Source organism: Rhincodon typus, chromosome 37 (assembly GCF_021869965.1).
Source record: "Rhincodon typus isolate 14 chromosome 37, sRhiTyp1.1, whole genome shotgun sequence".
Lineage (NCBI taxonomy): Eukaryota > Metazoa > Chordata > Chondrichthyes > Orectolobiformes > Rhincodontidae > Rhincodon > Rhincodon typus.
Window position 1 is genome coordinate 20,949,098 of NC_063368.1, and position 19,947 is coordinate 20,969,044.

Sequence of the window (19,947 nt, forward strand, 5' to 3'; positions counted from 1 at the left end):
CCTGTTATAGAAAGGATAATATTAAACTACAGAGGGTTCAGAAAAGATTTACCAGGATGTTGCCTGGAATGGAGGGTTTCAGTTATAAAAATAGAAAGGCTGGGACTTTTTTCACTGCTGCATAGGAGGTTCAGGGTGACCTTATTGAAGTTTATAAAAGCATGAGGGGCATGGATAAGGTGAATGACAGGGTCTTTTCCCTAGGGTGGGGCAAGTTCAAAACTAGGGGACATATTTTAAGGCAAGAAGAAAAACATTTAAAAGGACATGAGGGCAACATTTTTACACAGAGTGATTCGTGTGTGAAACGAGCTGCCAGAGAAAGTGGTGAATGCAAGTACAGTTACAACGTTTAAAAGACATTTGACTAAGTTAATGAATAGGAAAGGTTTGGAGGGACATGGGCCAAGCGCAGGCAGATGCGACTAGTTTAGTTTGGGAAAATGGTTGGACCGAACGGTATGTGCTGTATGACCCTGTGACTCAGTCTTCATGGTACAGGACACAATACAACTCCAAAAATACTAAATAACTGAAGGTCAAAAGTGGGATGAAGAAAATAAACATAATGACTATCACAAAAGAAACTAATAAGGCTAAAGGCTGATAGGTCCTGTAAATTTAATAGCTTGCATTCTTTGGATTTTAATGAAAGTAGTGTCAGAGATAGTGGATGCATTGGTAATAATCTTTCAAGAATCCTTAGGCTCAGGAAAGGTCCTAAATGACTGGAAAACTGTTCATATAACATTTTTATTCAAAATAGAAGTCAGAAAACAGGTCAGTTAGCTTAACATTTGTTGTCATACTGTCACTGGGAAAATGTTAGAGTTTATTGTGCTGTAGAGCTTTTCAAAATAGATAATGTAATCAAGCTTCATGAAAGGGAAATCATGCCTGACAAATTTATTTAAATTCTTTGAGGAAGTAACAAGTAATGTGGGAAAAAAGGGGAACTAGTCATTGTAATATATTTGGATTTCCAAAAGGAATTTGATAAGGTACCACACATAAGGCTACTCATTAAGAAGTGAACCCATGGTGTTGGCGTAGGTACATTAGCATGGATAGAGGATTGGCTAACAATGGAAGACAGGGAGTTGGGATAAAGGGGGCATTGTCAGGATGGCAATCTGTGAATTGTGGAGTGCCACAGGGATTAGCACAGGGATCACAATCATTTACAATATATATTGATGGCTTTGATGATGGAAGTGAATATACCAACACTAAGTTTGCAGATGACACGAAAAACAGAAGGGAAGGCAAATTGCGAGGGTAATGAATATAGATAGATGAAGTGAGTAGGCAAAAATCTGGCAAATGAAATAGAACATGGGAAAATGTGAGTTATGTACATTGGTAGGAAGAACAGAGGGGTTGACTATTGTTTAAATGGAGAGAGATCACAGAAGGCTGTGGTACAGAGAGATTGGGGTCCTTATGCACAACTCACTAAAAATCAGCATACACATTCAGGGGGCAATAGAAAAGGCAAAAGTATGGTTAGCCTCTATTTCAAAGGTAATGTGGTATAAAAATAGGGAAGTCATAGAGTCACAAAACACAGAAACAGAGCATTTGGTCTGTGTGACCAGACATCCCAATCTGACCAAGTCCTATTTGTCAACATTTGGCCCACATCCCTCTAAACCCTTCCCATTCACGTACCCATCCAGGTGCCTTTTAAAAGTTGTAATTGTAGCTGCTTCCACCATTTCCTCTGGCAGCTCATTCCATACATATACCACGCTGTGCGTGAAAAAGTGACCCCTCAGGTCCTTTGTAAATCTTTCCCCTCTCACCTTAAACCTATGCTTTCTAATTTTGGACTCTCACCCTAGGAAAACGACATTGGCTATTTACCCTATCTGTGCCCCTCATGATTTTATAAACCTCTATAAAGTCACCCCTCAGCTTCCGACACTCCAGGAAAAAAGACCTCAGCCTATTTAGCCTCTCCCTATAATTAAAAACCCTAGTCCCGCCAACATCCTTGTAAATCTTTTCTGCACACTCTCAAGTTTAATAATATCCTTCCTACAAAAGGGTGGCCAGAATTGTACGCAGTGGTCTAAAAGTGGCCTCACCAATGTCTTTTAGAGCCAAAACATGATGTCCCAACTCCCAAGCTCAATGTTCTGAATAATGAGGGCAAGTGTGCCAAACGATTTCTTCACCACCCTGTCTACCCGTGATACCACTTTCAACTAACTACACACCTATACTCCTAGGTCTCTTTGTTCAGCAACACTCCCCAGGGATCTACTATTAACTGTTTAAGTCCTGCATGGGTTTGTCTTACCAAAATGCAACACCTCACTTTTTTAAAATTAAACTCCACGTGCCACTCCTTGGCCGAATGGCCCAATGGCCCATCTGATCAAGGTCCTATTGTACTCTGAGACAATCTTCTTCATAGTCCACTGCACCATCTATTTTGATGTCATCTGCAAACTTTCTAACCATACCTCCTATATTCACATCCAAATCATTTATATAAATGACAAAAAGCAGTGGACCAAGCACCGATTGTTGTGGCACATCGCTGGCCATAGGCCTCCAGCCTGAAAAGCAACCCTCTAACACCATCTTCTGTCTCCTACCTTCCAGCCAATTTTATATCCACATGGCTAGCTCTCCCTGGATTCCATGTGATCTAACATTACTAACCAGTCTACCATGCAGAACCTCGTCAAATACCTTGCTGAAGCCCATATAGTCATCTACTGCTCTACCTTCATCAATTTTGTTTGTCACCTCTTCAAAAAACTCAATGAAGGTAGTAAGGCACGATTCCCCAGCACAAAGCCATGTCAACGCTCCCTAATCAGTTCTTTTTCCCAAATACATGTAAATCTTGTCCCTCAGAATCCTCTCTAACAACTTATCCACTACCGATGTCAGGCTCACTGGTCTAGAGTTCCCTGGTGTTCCCTTACAGCCTTTCTTAAATAATGGCACCACATTAGCCAATCTCCAGGCTTCTAGTACCTCACCTGTGGCTATGGGTGATACAAATATCTCAGCAAGGGGTCCAGCAATCTCTTTCCTAGCTTCCCACAAAGTTCTGGGAAAAATATCTGATAAGGTCCCACGGATTTATCTACCTTTATGTGTTTTAAGACCTCCAGCACCTCCTCTTCAGTAATGTGGATTCTTTTCAAGACATCACCATTTATTTCCCCAAATTCCCTAGCTTCCATGTCCTTCTCTACTGTAAATACTGATGCAAAATATTCGTTCAGTATCTCACCCATCTCCTGTGGTTCCAACATAGACAGACTTGCTGATCTTTAAAGGGGTCCTATTCTCTCCTTAGTTACTCTTTCACCCTTAATGTACTTACAGAATCTCTTTGGATTCTCCTTAACTATATGGCAAAGTTATCTCATGTCCCCTTTCTTCCCTCCTGATTTCCCTCTTAAGTGTACTCGTACTGCCCTTATACTCCTCTAGGGATTCACGCGATCCCAACTGTCTATTCCTGACATATGCCTCCTTCTTTTTATTCAGCACAGCCTCAATTTCTCTAGACATCCAGCATTCCTTACACCGACCAGCCTTGCCTTTCACACCCACAGGAACATACTGTCTCTGAACTCTCAATATGTCATTTTTAAAGGCTTCCCACTTCCCAATGTCCCTTTACCTGTGAATGGCCTCCCCCAATCAACTTTTGAAAGTTCCTGTCAAATACTGTCAAAATTGGCCATACTCCAATTTAGAACTTTGACTTTTTGATTAGATTGATCCTTTTCCATAATTACTTTAAAAATAATAGAATTATGATCACTTGCCCCAAAGTACTCCCTCACTAACACCTTGGGTATTTTCCCTATCTTACTTCCCAAGAAAAGGTCAAGTATTGCTCTTTCTCTAGTAGGTACATCCACATATTGAATAAGAAAGTCTTCTTGTACACACTTAAAAAATTCTTCCCCATCCAGGCCCTTAACACTGTGAAGATCCCAGTCTATGTTTGGAAAGTTAAAGTTCCCTACCATTACAATCATATTATTGTTACAGATATCTGGGATCTCCTTACATATTTGCTTCTCAATTTCCCACTGACTAGTGGGAGGCTTGGCATAATACAATCCCAACAAGGGTGATCATCCCTTTCTTATTTCTCACTTCCACTTATACAACTTTACTGGACAATCTCCCAAGAATATCTTCCTTAAGTACAACTGTGATGTTATCATTAACCAAAAACATCACTTCACCTCCTCTCTTGCCTCCCTTTCTTTCCTTTCTATAGCATCGATACTGCGGAACATTAAGTTGCCAGTCCTGTTCATCTCTGAGCTACATTTCCGTAAGAGCTATGACATCCCAGTCCCATGTTTCTAACCATGCCCTAAGTTCATCTGCCTTACCCGTCAGGCCTCTTGCATTATAGTAAATGCAGTTTAATTTATCACTCTTACCTTGTTCTCTGCCAAGCTCTTGTCTGCCTTGACTATTTGGAGGATTGGGAAAAAGTGAGAATACTAATTGACTGAACTGAGGCACAGGCTCGTAGAATGCGCAGACTAGTGCCAAACTTTTCGATGAGATCGTGGCTGATGTTCTCACCCCCTCTCCCCTTACTAGTTTAAAGCCTCCTGAGTAGCACTAACAAATCTCCCCACAAGGATATTGGTCCCCTTCCAATTCAGGTGGAATCCGTACCTCTTATACGGGTCATTTCTACCCCTGAAGAGATCCCAATGGTCCAAAATGTCTTGCCAAAGATATACAAGGCATTAATCAGACCACACTTAAACTACCGTAAACAGTTTTAGTTCCCTTACCTAAAGGGCGATATACTGACATTGGAGGCTGGCAAGAGAGGTTCACTAGTTTGATCCTGGGTAAAAGAGGGATTTTCTGAAGCGGAGAAGTTGAGTATGTTGGGCTTGTACTCATTGGAGTTTGGAAGAATGAGGAGACTCTGTTGAAACATAAAAGATTCTTAGGGGGCTTGATGTGGAGAGATTGTTTTCCATGTGCAACAGTCTCACAATCTCTCTGCATAATCTCAGAGTAAAGTGTCACCCATTTAAGACACAGATGAGGAGGGATTTTTCTTCCTCCCAGAGTGTAACAAATTTTAGAATTATTTAGTGCAGGGGGCTATTGAGGCTGGGTCGTTAAGTATCTTCAAGGCTGAGATATACTGATGTTTAATTGGCAAGGGAATGAGGGGATGAGACAGAAAAGTGGAGTTAAGAATTATCTAATCAGCCATGATCTCATCAAAACATGAAGCAGACTCATTGGGCTGAATGGCATCTTTTTGCTCCTACATCTTATGTCTCTTGGTCTTAACTTTCCTACTCAAATGTAACACTTCACACTTCACTACTTTAAATATTGGAATATGGTGTAATTTCAAAATATACTGACAATAAACCTAGAAGAGTGGCAAAATGCATCACACTCCAGTTTTCTGTATTACATTTGGCACTAGTCTGAGCATTCTACAACCCTATGCCTCATGGCAATCAATTAGTATTCTCACTTTTTTGCCAATCCTCCAAGTTTATCACCAGAAAATCTTTAAATTTTATACTGTATTCTAGTATCCATGTCATTTATTCATGTATAAAAGCAGTAGTTGCAACACCCCTTGGGGAACGCCACTATCTCCCATTCTTCAGACTGAAAACAACCACTTACTTTGACTCACTGATTTCTTCCATTTACAATGGTCCTCCTATTCCATCAGACACAATCTCGTTAACAGCCTCTTATGTGGTACTTCATCAAACACATTCATAAAATCCATATGGTCAACATTCACTACATTCCTTTTAATCTCTTTAAGCTCATCAAAAATTCAATTAATCAAGTACACATCTGCCTTTTACAATCCATGTTGGCTCTCCTTGATTCGATCAAACTTCTCCAAGTGTCTGTTGATCTTTTCCCTAATTATTGTTTCTAAAGACTCACTCATTACTGATGTTAAATTAACTGACCTGTAGTTGCTAGGACAGTCTTTACACACTTTCTTAAAGAAAGATGTCACTGGCATTTCTCCCATTCTGGAGACGATTGGAAGATTATGGTCTTCCTGCATGTCCCCTCTCCCATTTTACTACTCACTTACTGGGTTCCCCTTTATTTCATCTGTTATTCTATTCTCATATTCTCTCATCTTCAGTCTTACTTTCCGCTTCATTTCTCTCTCAACTTATTGTATTTAACCTGGTTCTCATTGGAAGAGTTCATCTTACATGCATCATACACCTATTTTTGTTTCATCACAATCTCTATCTCTCTCAACATCCAAACAGCCCTGGTTAGATTGAAGGAACAATCCTTTAGAACTGAGATGAGGAGGAATTTCTTCAAACAGAGGGTGGTCTGTCTGTGTAACACATTGCCGCAGAGAGCTGTGGAGGCCAAGTCATTGAGTGGATTTAAGACAGAAATAGATACGTTCTTGATTGGTAAGAGGATTAAGGGTTATGGGAAGAAGACAGGAGCATGGTGTTGACAAATATATCAGCCATCATTGGGTGGTGGAGCACACTTGATGGGCCAAATGGCCTAATTCTGCTCCTATATCTTATAGTTAGGTTCTGCTGTCTTCTGCCATTTTGGAATGAACCTAGATTGTATCTGAAGCAAATCCTCACTAAAGATTACTTGTTTTTCTTGTCAGTCTAATGGAGAGAGATGCCCACAGTCCTTTTTGGACTACAGTTAATTTCTTACATGGGATTCTGTTTTACCCTGGTTAGACAGATCCTATAACATCGTACTTAACTTTGCCCTCTTCCAATTTAGGTCTTCTACTTTAGATTGTTCCTTCATCTTCAGTCTTATTGGGCCATATCTCAGGATATGGTGATTCCAAATGGATGTTACCCAAGTGCTCCCCCAGACATTTGGTTCACTTCACTACCCAGGACCAGATCCAGCAAGGGCTCCTTTCTTGGTTAATCTAGAACTTAATGATCAAGCATATGTGTAAGGAGCTGCAAGACAGAGTAGTTGAGGAATACTATCCATAAAAAAGGTGTCTTGGTTTCATTCTGGCTTGGAACTAGATTCATTCAACTCTTCATTCAATATCACTCCTCTGGCTTCCTGTTCTCGCAAACACCACTTCCTCACACATCTGATGACTGCCAAAAGTCCACAAACTGGTTGAAACCATCTGTCTTGTACTTCAGTTACCATTCCTTGATAACACATTCAGCTTGCCAGCTTTCATCACTGCACCCAAAATGCAGCAACCTGAGAAAAATCCATCAGAAGTCATGATTTTGCTCAAGGAATCAGAAACATAGGAAATAACTATAAATTTCCCAATGACAAATCACATTTATTGAATGGCATGCTTTGAACTATCCAACATCAGGTTCAGGACAGGCTCAAGCCCCTCTGCAGTCAAATTCTACCACTACAGTCTCATTACATATCTCTTATACACTTGTGGAAAGACACAAATAATGCCGCATGTTATTGAGACCTCCATGCACAAAGTGGCAGACTGTTCACCTTCAACTCAGCAAATAAGGAGACTCGCTTAGCTTCAGGGATTTACATTTGTTAAATAATACAATTCGACAACCCCATCTTCTGTTTCTAACTTTTCTGAATGCTTTAGTTCTTTAAATATTTAGCATACAGTCTCTCTATTTTCAAGCCATGTTCCCATCATTGTCACCTTCTCACACAGATTTTTGCACTTGTCGCTCACCAAGCATACGCACCATACTTTCTGCATTTACAGATATATTGTAAACTTTTGTAGTCCTCATAATCCTCCTCAATCCAATTCAATCTAATATCAGACCACACCCTTCTCTTGTACTGCCCAACATTCAAGCCTCAATTTTCCTTTTCGAAATGAAAGAGTGGCGGTCAGCAGGTTTAATGGCATAATTTCCACCATGGCCAAGGGCAAGTTACTGCAGGCTATCATGCACTTTTCACTTGATTATTTACATAAGCAAGATGTTGAGTGCATTATTCATCGAATCATCTAGTAAGTGAGGCAGAAGCACTTGCCACTATTGGGATCTTTCAGTTTCCAAGGCTCACTTACTGTATTTAATACGCAGCTGGAAGCACGTCAGATGTTGCAAGCCAAAAACTGTCCCTCACCCTGTAGCGTTTGCCCTATAAATTTTAACCAGATGGCACAGGTGAAAGTTAGGCTCACTCACAGCTTTGTGGAGAAAGATCTTGGACACAGGTGGAGCGGTTATGGAGAAAAGGTCAGTCCTCTTCCCGGCTGACTGCAACAAGAGATCACACCACCTGTCCCAGCCAGCCTGAGTAGAGATAGTAGCACGGATTAGTAGCGCCTCCACTGTGAAAAAGGATAGCCAGCCACGCTGCAAGACCATCAATGATCTTATAAGGATAAGTGGCACCGTCTTCTCTGTGCTACCTCACACTTACAGGGCCGTTATTCACTATTTCTGTACTGGCCGCACATCTCACCAAGGGTGAAGGACGACAATACTCAACATTAGGTGTATCATGTTTCACCTCATCTGCTACAGCTACTTCATGCCCTTTGTGCTTCCTACTCATTCACTAAGAACAAATCATCACCTCTTGTACTTATGCATGATCACTAACTGGTCCTGCATCCAGCTCCATCGTACCCAATCCATTTCTTTCTTTCATTGCTGGAAAAAGCTGGTCCACATTGGCTTTGAGGCCACCACAGGTGGTAGGATGTACACATCAGGCTCCTCACTTCTCATGAGGAGAATATAGTGCAGATGACGGGAGAAGACCAGGACTGCTTATGTGATAATAGAGAGGCAACAATGACAGCCAATACAGTAAGGTCCATTTTACTATGTTTTTATCCATCTTCTCCAGATAATTTCCTCTCCTTCCTCAAGCAGGCACTAGCGGCACCCAAATAACCTTCGCGAGGAAGAGAATACAGCCTGATAAAAAAAAATGCTGGAGAAATTCAGGAGGTCTAGCAATATATGTGAAGAGAGAAACAGAATTAATGTTTCAAGTCCAGTATGACTCCAATGATGGTTCCAAACCCTAATCACTTTCACCTCTCTAATTCACAGCACATGCTCTTGCAAAACTTACTTTTCCATGAGTTTGCAAGGGAAGTGCTACATTGTCTTCCTGTACTTGGTAAAAAAAAAACTTTCTAACAAACCTGCTCAGAAATGTAGGAAATGTGCCAGACATGGCTGAGGGTCAAAGAGAGTGGGGGAAATCCTCAGTAAAGGAAAAAGGAATACAGGTCAGAATCACACGTATGGAACGTGGCATCAGCAGAACAGATGCGACAGACATGGAAAGACAGGGAGAACAGAATGGAATCCTTATAGGAAGCAGGGTGTGAGGAAATAAAGTCAAGGTAACTAACTGTGTGTGTCTGTAGGCTTTTAGCAGACAGCCTACTCCCAGAAATGGAAACAAGGAAGTCAGGGAAAGGAAGGGAAGAGTCAGAGTTAAGACCAGGTAAAAGTTAGATAAAGATGGAAACTGGACGCAAAATTGATTAACTTTTCCAATTGTGGGAAAGAGCAAGAAATAGTGCCAATGATGTCATTGGTGTACTGGCTAAAGAGTTGTGGGACAGTTCAAAGTAGGATGAGAACAAGGAATGCTTAACATACCCCATAAAGAGACAGGCATAAATACCTTTCATGTGGGTACCTGTAATCATACCTTTTGCTTGGAGAAAGTGAGCTGAGTTAAAGGAGTAGCAAAGTGAGAACAAGCTCAGCCAAAAGAAGGTGGGTGATGGTGGATGGAGATTATTTAACTTTCCTTTCAAGAATAGAGGGAGAACCTTCAGATCATTCTGATGGAAAAGACTGTAGAGGAATTGTGCATGCATGCTGAAGAAGAGGCAGCTAGGGCCAGGAAACTGGAATTAATGGACCTATTGTAAAGCATCAGAAGAGTAAGTGAGAAGAGACTGAATGAGGAGAGATTTAAAAAAAGGTGAGATTTTATTTATTCATTTTGACGGAAGTGGGCATCACTGGCTGGCCAGCATTTATTGCCCATCCCTAGTTGCCTTTGAGAAGGCGGTAGTGAGCTGCCTTCTTGAACCGCTGCAGTCCACGTGCTGTGTGTTGACCCAAAATGTAATTAGAGACAGAATTCCAGGTTTTTGGCCCAGCGGCAGTGAAGGAACAGCAATGTATTTTCAAGTCAGGTTGGTGAATGGCTTGGAGGGGAACTTGAAGGTGGTGGTGCTCCCATATATCTGCTGCCCTTGTCCTTCTAGATGGAAGTGATCATGGTACTGGAAGGTGCTGTCTGAGGATCTTGGGTGAATTTCTGCAATACATCTTGCAGATAGTACACACTGCTGCTACTGAGCATCAGTGGTGGGGGGAGTGGATGCTTGTGGATGTAGTGCCAATCAAGAGGGCTGCTTTGTGGTGGATGGTGTCAAGCTTTTTGAGTGTTGTTGGGGCTGCACCCATCCAGGCAAGTGGGGAGTATTCCATCACACTCCTGACTTCTGCTTTGTAGATGGCGGACAGGCTTTGGGAATTCAGTAAGTGAGTTATTTGCCACAGTATTCCTAGCCTCTGACCTGCTCTTGTAGCCACTGCATTCATGTGGTGAGTCCAGTTAAATTTCTGATCAATGATAACTCCCAGGATGTTGATAGTGGGAGATTCAATTATGGTAAAACCATTGAACGTCAAGGGGTGGTGATCAGATTGTATCTTGTTGGTAATGGTAATGGCCTAACATTTGTATGATGCAAATGTCACTTGCCACTAGTCAGCATAAGCATGGATATTGTCCGGGTCTTGTTGCATTTGAACATGGACTGCTTCAGTATCTGAAGAGTCATGAATGGTGCTGAACATTGTGCAATCATCGGCGAATATCCCCACTTCTGACCTTATCATGGAGGGAAGGTCATTGATGAAGCAGCTGAAGATGGTTGGGCCTAGGACACTACCCTGAGGAACTCCTGCAGAGATGTCCTAGATCTTGGACGACTGACCTCCAATAACCACGACCATCTTCCGATGTGTCAGGTATGACTCTAATCACCAGAGAGTTTTCCCCCAATACCCATTGAATCTGGTTTTGCTAGGGTTCCACGATGACACACTCGGTCGAATGCAGCCTTGATGTCAAGGGCTGTCACTCTCACATCGCCTCTGGAATTCAGCTCTTTTGTCCATGTTTGAATCGAGGCTGTAATGAGGTCAGGAGCCGAATGGCCCTGGCGGAACCCAAACTGGGCGTCACTGAGCAGGTTATTGCTGAGCAAGTGTTGCTTGATAGTGCTATTGATGACACTCTCCATCACTTTACTGATGATCGACAGTAGACTGAAGTAGCTGGGTTGGATTTGTCCTGCTTTTTGAGTACAGGACATACTTGGGCAATTTTCTACATTGTCAGGTGGATGCCAGTGTTGTAGCTGTACTGGAACAGCTTGGCTAGGGGAGCAGCAAGTTTTGGAGCTCAAGTCTTCAGTACTATTGCTGGAATGTTGTCAGGGCCCGTAACCTTTGTAGTATCCAGTGTCTCCAACTGCTTCTTGGTATTACGTGGATTTCATGAATGAAGATTGCTGCGGAAGTTTCAGCCTTATTTTTTTTGCACTAATGTGCTTGGCTCTTCCATCATTGAGGCTGGGGATATTTGTGGAGCCACCTCCTCCAGTGAGTTGTTTAATCGTCCACCACCATTCATGTCTGGATGTGGCAGGACTGCAGAGATTAGATCTGATCCATTGGTGGTGGGATCGCTTAGCTCTGTCTATCACTTGCTGCTTATGCTGTTTGGCGTGCAAGTAGTCCTGTTTGGTGGCTTCACCAGGTTGATATCTCACCTTCAGGTATGCCTGGTGCAGCTCCTGGCACACCCTCCTGCACTCTCCATTGAACTAGGGTTGATCCCCTGGCTTGATGGTAATGGTTGAGTGGGGGATATGCTGGGCCATGAGGTTACAGATTGTGCTGGAGTACAATTCTGCTGCTGTTGATGGCCCACAGCACTTCATGGATACCCAAATTTGAATTGCTAGATCTGTGTGAATTCTGTCCCATTTAGCACAGTGATAGTGCTACACAACACGATGGAGGTTGTTCTCAATGTGAAGGCGGGACTTTGTCTCCACAAGGTCTGTGCGATGGTCACTCTTACCGATATGTCATGGACAGATGCAACTGCAGCTGGCAGATTGGTGAGGATGAGGTCAAATATGTTTTCCCTCTTGTTGGTTCCCTCACCACCTGCTGCAGACCCAGTCTAGTAACTATGGTTTTCAGGACCCGACCAACTTGATCAGTAGTACTGCTGCTGAGCCACTCTTGAGTGATGGACAATGAAATTCCCCACTCAGGCCACATGTTGTGCCCTTGCCACTCTCAGTGCTTCCTCCAAGTGCTGTCCAACATGGAGGAGTACTGATTCATCAACTGAGGGAGGATGATACGTGGTAATCAGCAGGAGGTTTCCTTACCCATATTTAACCTGATGGCATGAGAGTTCTTTGAGGACTCCCAGGCCAACTCCCTACTGACTGTATCCCACTGTGCCACCATCTCTGCTGTGTCAGTCTTGCCGGTGAGACAGGACATGTCCAGGGATGGTGATGGTGGTGTCTGGGACATAGTCATACTCATAGAATCATACCACACAGATAATGTCAAGCTGTTGCTTGACTAGTCTGTGAGACAGCTCTTCTAATTTTGGGACTAGCATCCAGACATTAGAGAGAAGGACTTTGCAGGGTCGACATTGTTTCTGCCATTGTCTTTTCCAGTGCCTGATGATTCCATCCGGTTTCAGTTCTTTGAGACTTTGTAGTGATTGGTACAACAGAATGACTTGCTAGGCCATTTCAGAGGGCTACTGGAGTCACATGCAGGCCAGACCAGGTGAGGATAGCAGATTTCCTTCCCTGAGGGACATTAGTGAACGATACGTTTTTCCGACAATTACCAATGGTCTCATAATCATCAGTAGATTCTTAATTCCAGATTTTTTTTCTGAATTCATGGAGAATTAAGTTCAGGGGGGCAGGAAGAGGCTGAGATGTTGGGTGTGTCAGTGCTCTTTGTGGATTTTGGGAGAAGGTAGAAGCAGGCTGACATAAAACAAAGAACTGTGGATGCTGGATATCCAAAACAGAAGCAGAAATTGATGGCAAAACTCTTCAGGTCTGACAGCATCAGTGGAAAGGAAGTAGAGTTAAAGTTTTGAGTCTGGTAACTCTTCATCAGAAACGCATTGCGTGAGCTTGGGTAACAATGAGATGGGAAGATGTGGAGGGAAGATGTCTGGAGGGGATGAGGTCAGTGACTGTCCTGGAAACAACAACTTGATGTTTAGTTATGCATCACAGTCGAGGTGGAGATAGCATGAACTGTCTGTGACTTGTCACTCAGCGTCTACAAGCTAGAGGTCAGCTCAACAGATGACAACAGCAACAGTTTTGTCTACAGGTTTGATAATAGTCAGGCATAGACCTGACAGAACAGAGTGCAGGAATTCCAGAGAGAAACAGGTTAGAGTGGGTAAGGGGGCAGAAAAATGAAGGTAGTTGACCATTCTTAAAGAAGAGATCAAGGGCAGTTAAGAGGCCAGCAGGAGGGGGTCCAAGTGGAGACTCAGTATTAGAGATGGGTGAAAGGGTACATAGAGAAAAGAGAGAACTCCTGTCCAAAGGAGTAGGCACAGAGGTGAAAGTAACAGATCAATTCAGCGTCATGTTGTGCCCTAAATTTATTGAGATGGAGACATAAAGGGATAAAACTGAGTCCTTTACTGAGTATATAGATTGTTCAAAAGACAGTAAAAGGTCAGAAGGTATAGTGAATATACAACAAGAGATAGGATTAGAAAATAGGATGGAGTCAGAGGGAAGGGGAGGAAGGTGTTGGCATTTATGAGGCGCTGGAGCTTGCATTCCTAAACACTTGAAAGGAAGAGAACATTTGTGTTGTTAAGGAGTGAAATGAGACGAAGAATGAAATGGAATTCAGGGACCAGGAAGCTTTGAGATAGCACAAGTTGGTAGTGACGGAGCAAGAGGTTGATAGTGTATTCATAGCAGCACATGGCACTGAGTGTTGATCTCAGGATATAGTGAGAAAAGCTGTATGAGGTTCACTGCATGGCTCTGAGATACCTGTGATCCTTACTGGATTCAAAACTTGAAGGATCGAATTTCAGCTGGAATCCACACGGGATAAGTCGGAGCCGAACACAGTAATTGATTAAGGAGATTAAGTGAATTTTGGTAAACATCTTATCAAGAGGGAAATAGAAAGCAATTGAGGTGAACAGCTGAAAAATTCAAATGGAAATTCTATCAGAGAGAAGAAGAGAACTATTTCAAGGCGGACATAACTGGAAGAGAAGAAGCAGGAAATTAAACACTCAAATAAATGGAAATTATTGCAGATGCTGGAGATCTAAAATAAAAATACAGAAAATGTTGGAGAAGCTCAGCAGTTCTCGCAGCATCCATGGAGAGAGAAGCAGAGTTGACATTTTGAGTTCAATGACTCTTCTTTGAAATTCCAGTGAAGTCCAATGCAAGCTTGTGGAATAGCACCTCATTTTCTGTTTAGGCATTTTACAGTCTTCAGGACTTAACACTGAGTTCAAAAACTTGAGACCATGAATACTGTCCACCATTTTGATTACAGCCACTCAGTATCTTGTTTGAGTTGGTTTATTCTCAGCAGAGCTGATCTTTCTTCTGTTAACACCTACAACTAATATGTATTCCACATGTATATTTCCCTGCTCCTATTAGCACTGTCTTTGCCTTTTGTTCTGGCGATTCTTACTATTTGTTCCACTTGCTTCTCCCTCCCACCCTTCGTCAAAGCATTAAACCATCATTTTCCAGGTGCCAATAGTTCTGAGGCAGTCACAGTGGAGTTGAAACTTTAACTCTGCTTCTCCCTCTACACATGCTGCCAGACCTGCTGAGTTTTGCCGGCACTTTGTTTTTATTTCAGGCCTTCAGAAACCGCAAATTTTTTTTCTAAATTCTAATGGAATAATATAGCAAGACTGAAATTAAATATTTTATGTAATTGTTATGAAATGCTTACCGTGGAAATTTGGCTGAGTCAGCAAGTACAGGGTCATCAGATGAACTAATTTGGAACTTCACAAAGGATCCATTGCTGACTGGTAAGAGTTGAAGGTTGTTAAGGGAACTGTATTGCTCATCACTTAGAACATACTCCAGAAGCATTAATTTTTGTTCATATGGAATACTGTACAAATCACAATGCTGAAGTATGTTTCTTAAAGATGTTGGAGTGACCACATTTAAGTAACTTTTATTTTCTAAAGTGAATAATATGGCTTTAAACACATGGCTTGGGACTCGAACCAAAGGTTGAGCCTCTTTTATCAAAATATTCTCTATCGCCTGTCTTATGTCACATCGATCATAGCACTCTAAAAAGATAGCTTTGTCAGCTCTTATCCACTTTTCCTCACAGGCAGCCAAACATAGAACATTAAGTCCAAGCAAACGTTTGATAGTTTCCTTAGTTATCTTAACCCAACGTTCTTTATGATTCATTTTTTCATAGTCTGGCCATAAACGATATACTGATGAGGGTTTTAGCACTGAGGTTTCAGCCAGTGTAATAGCATCAAGGATAAGTTGACAGTATGCACATGGAAGGATTTTCTCTATCAGTAGCTCATTCCACTTGGCTGCTTCATCATTTCTTTGGTCTGATTCAATCCACTTGATATGTCTTCGGTTATCTGAAAGTCCAAAGAAGGCATTCACATGAACAGGTAAACCAGTCTTGTTGGCCTCATTATTTGGGAGTGGTAGAAAGAAACTAAGACGTCCTTCAAAGTCTGTTCTTGTTTCAGCCTCTGTGGTTTCACCTTTAGTCAATGGAAATGCCAATCCAACATACGGAGTATAACTTAACTTCTCAGCCAAATCATCTAAGTTAGCCCATACACCCGTGTTGCCTGTGCAATTTGTTATTAACCAGTAATTGTGATGTTCTTCTGTTGCAATGCGATGTGAAATAGCTTTGATGCAGGTAGAAGATTTAACACCGGAGATTTCTTTCTGCCTTTCAACATTGAGGTTATTGTTAAAAGATGGGATATACTCAGGCTGCAAACCAGTTACTTCTAAAAGGACCTTTACATTTCCACTGGTGTCAATGTGCTTAATACAGACTGAAGTAACATTTCTGAGAAACAAGAGACTCATATCTTCATCTGCTTGGAAGGAGTCAAATAGATCAAAGATCTTTGTTTTGTCATACAAGTTGTCTAATATTTCTGAAGGTTCGGTTCTCAAAGGAAACCTAAATAAAGTTCCCTTGAAATAATGTTCTTTTAATGCATTAGTCCATGTTATGGTCCCAGTCGCTTCCATGGCATATCTGAATGGTCTGAACTGATCTCTGGAGTGTTCAAGAGCTTTCCTGTCCTCTGGGTCATCAAGAGACCATATATACCCAGCTTCCCGCTCTCCAAACAGCTTTTCTTGTGGGTCAAATATACCAATATATTTTCCACTGAATATACTTGGCAAATCTACAGGAAAATTAAAGTTTAAAAATCATTGCAGGAGATCACAATGCTACCTGTATAAGCTGACCAATCAGACTTCAGCTGACAAGCTTCAAATATCAATACCAGACAGATTTTAGCTTTGATTGACTTTTTATGAAATATTTGGTCATCTTGACCACATGTTGACAAAAAACAGTATGTTAATATTTTGGTAACTTTGTGTTATTTTGTGATGCTGCTGGTCTCTGCAGCAAAAGTGGCTGTAATTTTCACAATTTCTTTTTCATGCTGATATATACATCTAAAATACATATGGCCCAGTATATATGGACTTCCAGAAGGCATGTAATAAGGTGAAGCATTAAAAGAACAAAGAACAATAGAGCACAGGAACAGGCCCTTCGGCCCTCCAAGCCTGCACCGACACATTTTTCCCTTCAACATTAAAACTGTCTTCACTTACAGGATCCATATCCCTCTGTTCCCTTCCTATTCATGTATTCGTCCAGGTGCTTCTTGAATGCTGCTATCATGTCTGCTAAGGTTAATACACAGGTAAGATCACATGGGGTTGGGGCAATTTATTGGCTTGGATAGAGGATTGGCAAAGCAATAGAAAGCGGAGAGTTGGAATCAATGGGTCTTTTCTTGGTTAGCAAGATATAACTAGCAGGGTGTCACAGAGTTCATTCCTTGGGCCCCAACTATTTACAAGCTACATTAATGACTTAGGTGCTAGGATAGACAGTACTATTGACAAATTTACAAATGACACTAAAATATATGGGAAAGTCAGTTGTAATGAAGAAATAGGAAATTTACAAATGGATATGAATAGGTTAGGTGAATAGGCCAAAATTTGGCAGACCAAGTTTAACATGGATAAGTATGAGGGTATCCATTTTGGTCAGAGGAATAGAAAGGCAACTTATTATCTAAATGGAAAGAAACTTCAGAGTGCTTCAGTGCAGAGGGACCTGGATGTCTTGGTGCATAAATTGCACAAAACTAGTATGCAGGTGCAGCAGGTAATAGGGAAGGCAAAAGGAATTTTGGCAATGATTGTGAAAGAGATAGATTATAAATATAGGGAAGTATACTGCAACTGTACAAGGCATTAGTGAGATCCCACCTGGAATATTTTGTACAAGTCTGATTTCCTTACTTGAGGCAAGACATTGTTGCATTCAAGGCAATTCAAAGGAAGTTCACTTGGTTGATTCCAAAGATGAGGGGTTTGTCTTCTGAAGAGAGATTGAACGGTGTAGGCCTATACTCACCGGAAATTAGAACAATGAGAGGAGATCTAATTGATTGATTGATTTATTGTCACGTGTACTGAAATACAGTGAAAAGCTTTGTTTACAAGTGGTACCGGCAGATCACAGCAAGCAAAGAATATACAGATCAAAAAGACTTAGAGGCATACAGGTTACTTTGCAGGTTACATTATTTGAGGCTAGAGTTCATTCAACAGTCTGATAACGGCCAGAAAGAAGCTGTTCCTGAATCTGCTCGTGCGTGTGTTCAGGCGTGTATATGGAAGAGGTTGTAGGAGGTCATTACCAGGGCGAGATGGATCTTTGATGATGTTGGCCGCGTAAATAGCCATGTAAATAGAGTCCAAGGGTGGAAGGTTGGCTTCTGTGATGGTCTGGGCTGTGCGCACCACCTTCTGTAGTTTCTTATGGTCCTGAGCAGAGCAATTGCTTAACCAGGCCGTTATTCACCTGGACAGAATTCTTTCAATACTGCATCTGTAGGAGTTGGAGAGGGATCTTATGGACATGCCAAATTTCCTCAGCCGCCTGAGGAAGAAGAGGCATTGTTGTGCCTTCTTGACTGTTGCATATAGACTGAGGTCTATAGGATGCTGAAGGGGATTGACAAAGTAGACAGAGAGAGGATGTTTCCTCTGTGTGCCAATTTGGAGTAAGAGGTCCTAGTTTAAGGATAACGAGTAACAGGTTTAAAACAGAGGTGAGGAAACATAAATTCTCTCAAAGGGTTGTGAATCTATTGAAGTTACTTTCTGAGAGTGCAGTAGATGCTAGGACATTGAGTAAACTTAAGGAGGAGGTAGACAGATTTTAAGTTAGTAATGGGCTGAAAGTTATGGAGAGCAGGAAGGAAAGTGAAGTTGAAGCTGAGATGAGATCAGCCATGATATTGAATGGTGGAGCAGGCTCAAGGGGCTGAATTGCTGTCTCTTGCTCCTGGTTCTTATATATTCATATATATTAAGGTAATACTTATAATTGGCTAACTTACTTCGAGTAAAACATAAAATGGCATTTTCCAGTTGTACTATTTAATACTCTTTTGTTTACTAAAAGTCATTCTTATACCTGTAATGTGATAAACAGTATTGAATCCAAGGCCAAACTGGCCAACTTTGCTGGGATCATTACGCTTTTTACTGATTCCTGTAGTTTGTATACTATGCCAATCCTCTTCTGAGAATACAGAATCGTTATAAACTATGAGAGCTGGGCCTAAGGGTTAAAAGTAGAAAATAGTGACTGCACAGTTCCTGGCAATGTTTACAAAACAGTAACTTAAAATAGTGAAATGAAAAGGAACTTGAATAGATTTTTGTTTAAAATTTCACAGGTTGTGAGAATTATAAGTAACACTAACATTCTGTGCCCATCCTCAATTACCCTTGAGAAGATGATGACAAGTCGCCTTCTTGAACCACAGTAGTCCAATGTTTTGAGAAAGTACTTTGCCAAAACAAACTCTGGAACATTTAATTTAACAAGTTCTAAAAGTCCCAGTGTATTAAAAGCCTCATTTCATTAATACTTATGTTGATTTTATCATCAAGTTGCAGTGATACTCAATCAGCTGAAACAGGGAGGGTAAGAAACCTGCGGTGTTATTGGGTTGGACTTACACTTGTAGTGCGCTGCCAGGGGAGGTGGTAGAAGCAGCTGCAATAGCAATGTTTAAGGGACATTTAGACAGATACATAAACAGGCTGGGAACAGAGGAATACAGACCACACACAAGCAGATGGGATTAGTTTAGAATGGCATCATGGTCGACACAGACATGTTGGGCTGAAGGGACTGTTCCTGTGCTGTATTGTTACATGTTCTCTCACTAGCTTATCCTGTAAAGTACCCACGAGAGTGACTGAATCAACTGGAAGGGCCTTTCTTCTTCCACATTGCACAGGTTTCTGACAGGCATCAGGCAGGTCTGACCAGGGCATCTCCTGACATAAAGAATGCATCCATTAATTTTGCAGGCTTAGAACAAACAAGTGAGCGTCAAAGCACATGGGTACCTTTGCTATTGCTGGGATATTTTACACACACCTGCACCAATCCCTTCCAGTGGTCACAGACTGCACAGTGAGCGAATGAAATTCCGAGACAACAAGGTGCAGAGCTGGATGAACACAGCAGGCCAAGCAGCATCATAGGAGCAGGAGGGCTG

General features: G+C 41.6%; 1 protein-coding gene across 1 annotated transcript in view; it reads right to left on the minus strand.

Annotated features, from left to right (window-relative positions):
• si:dkeyp-118h9.7 (sacsin) overlaps window positions 1–19,947 on the minus strand; it is a 109,193-nt gene that overhangs the window by 20,005 nt on the left and 69,241 nt on the right. The window contains exons 5-6 of the mRNA XM_048617483.1: window positions 18,849–18,995; window positions 15,051–16,521 (exon numbers count right to left, since the gene is read on the minus strand). Of these exons, the coding sequence (XP_048473440.1) occupies window positions 15,051–16,521; window positions 18,849–18,995 (1,618 nt within the window). The remainder of the gene's footprint in view (window positions 1–15,050; window positions 16,522–18,848; window positions 18,996–19,947) is intronic.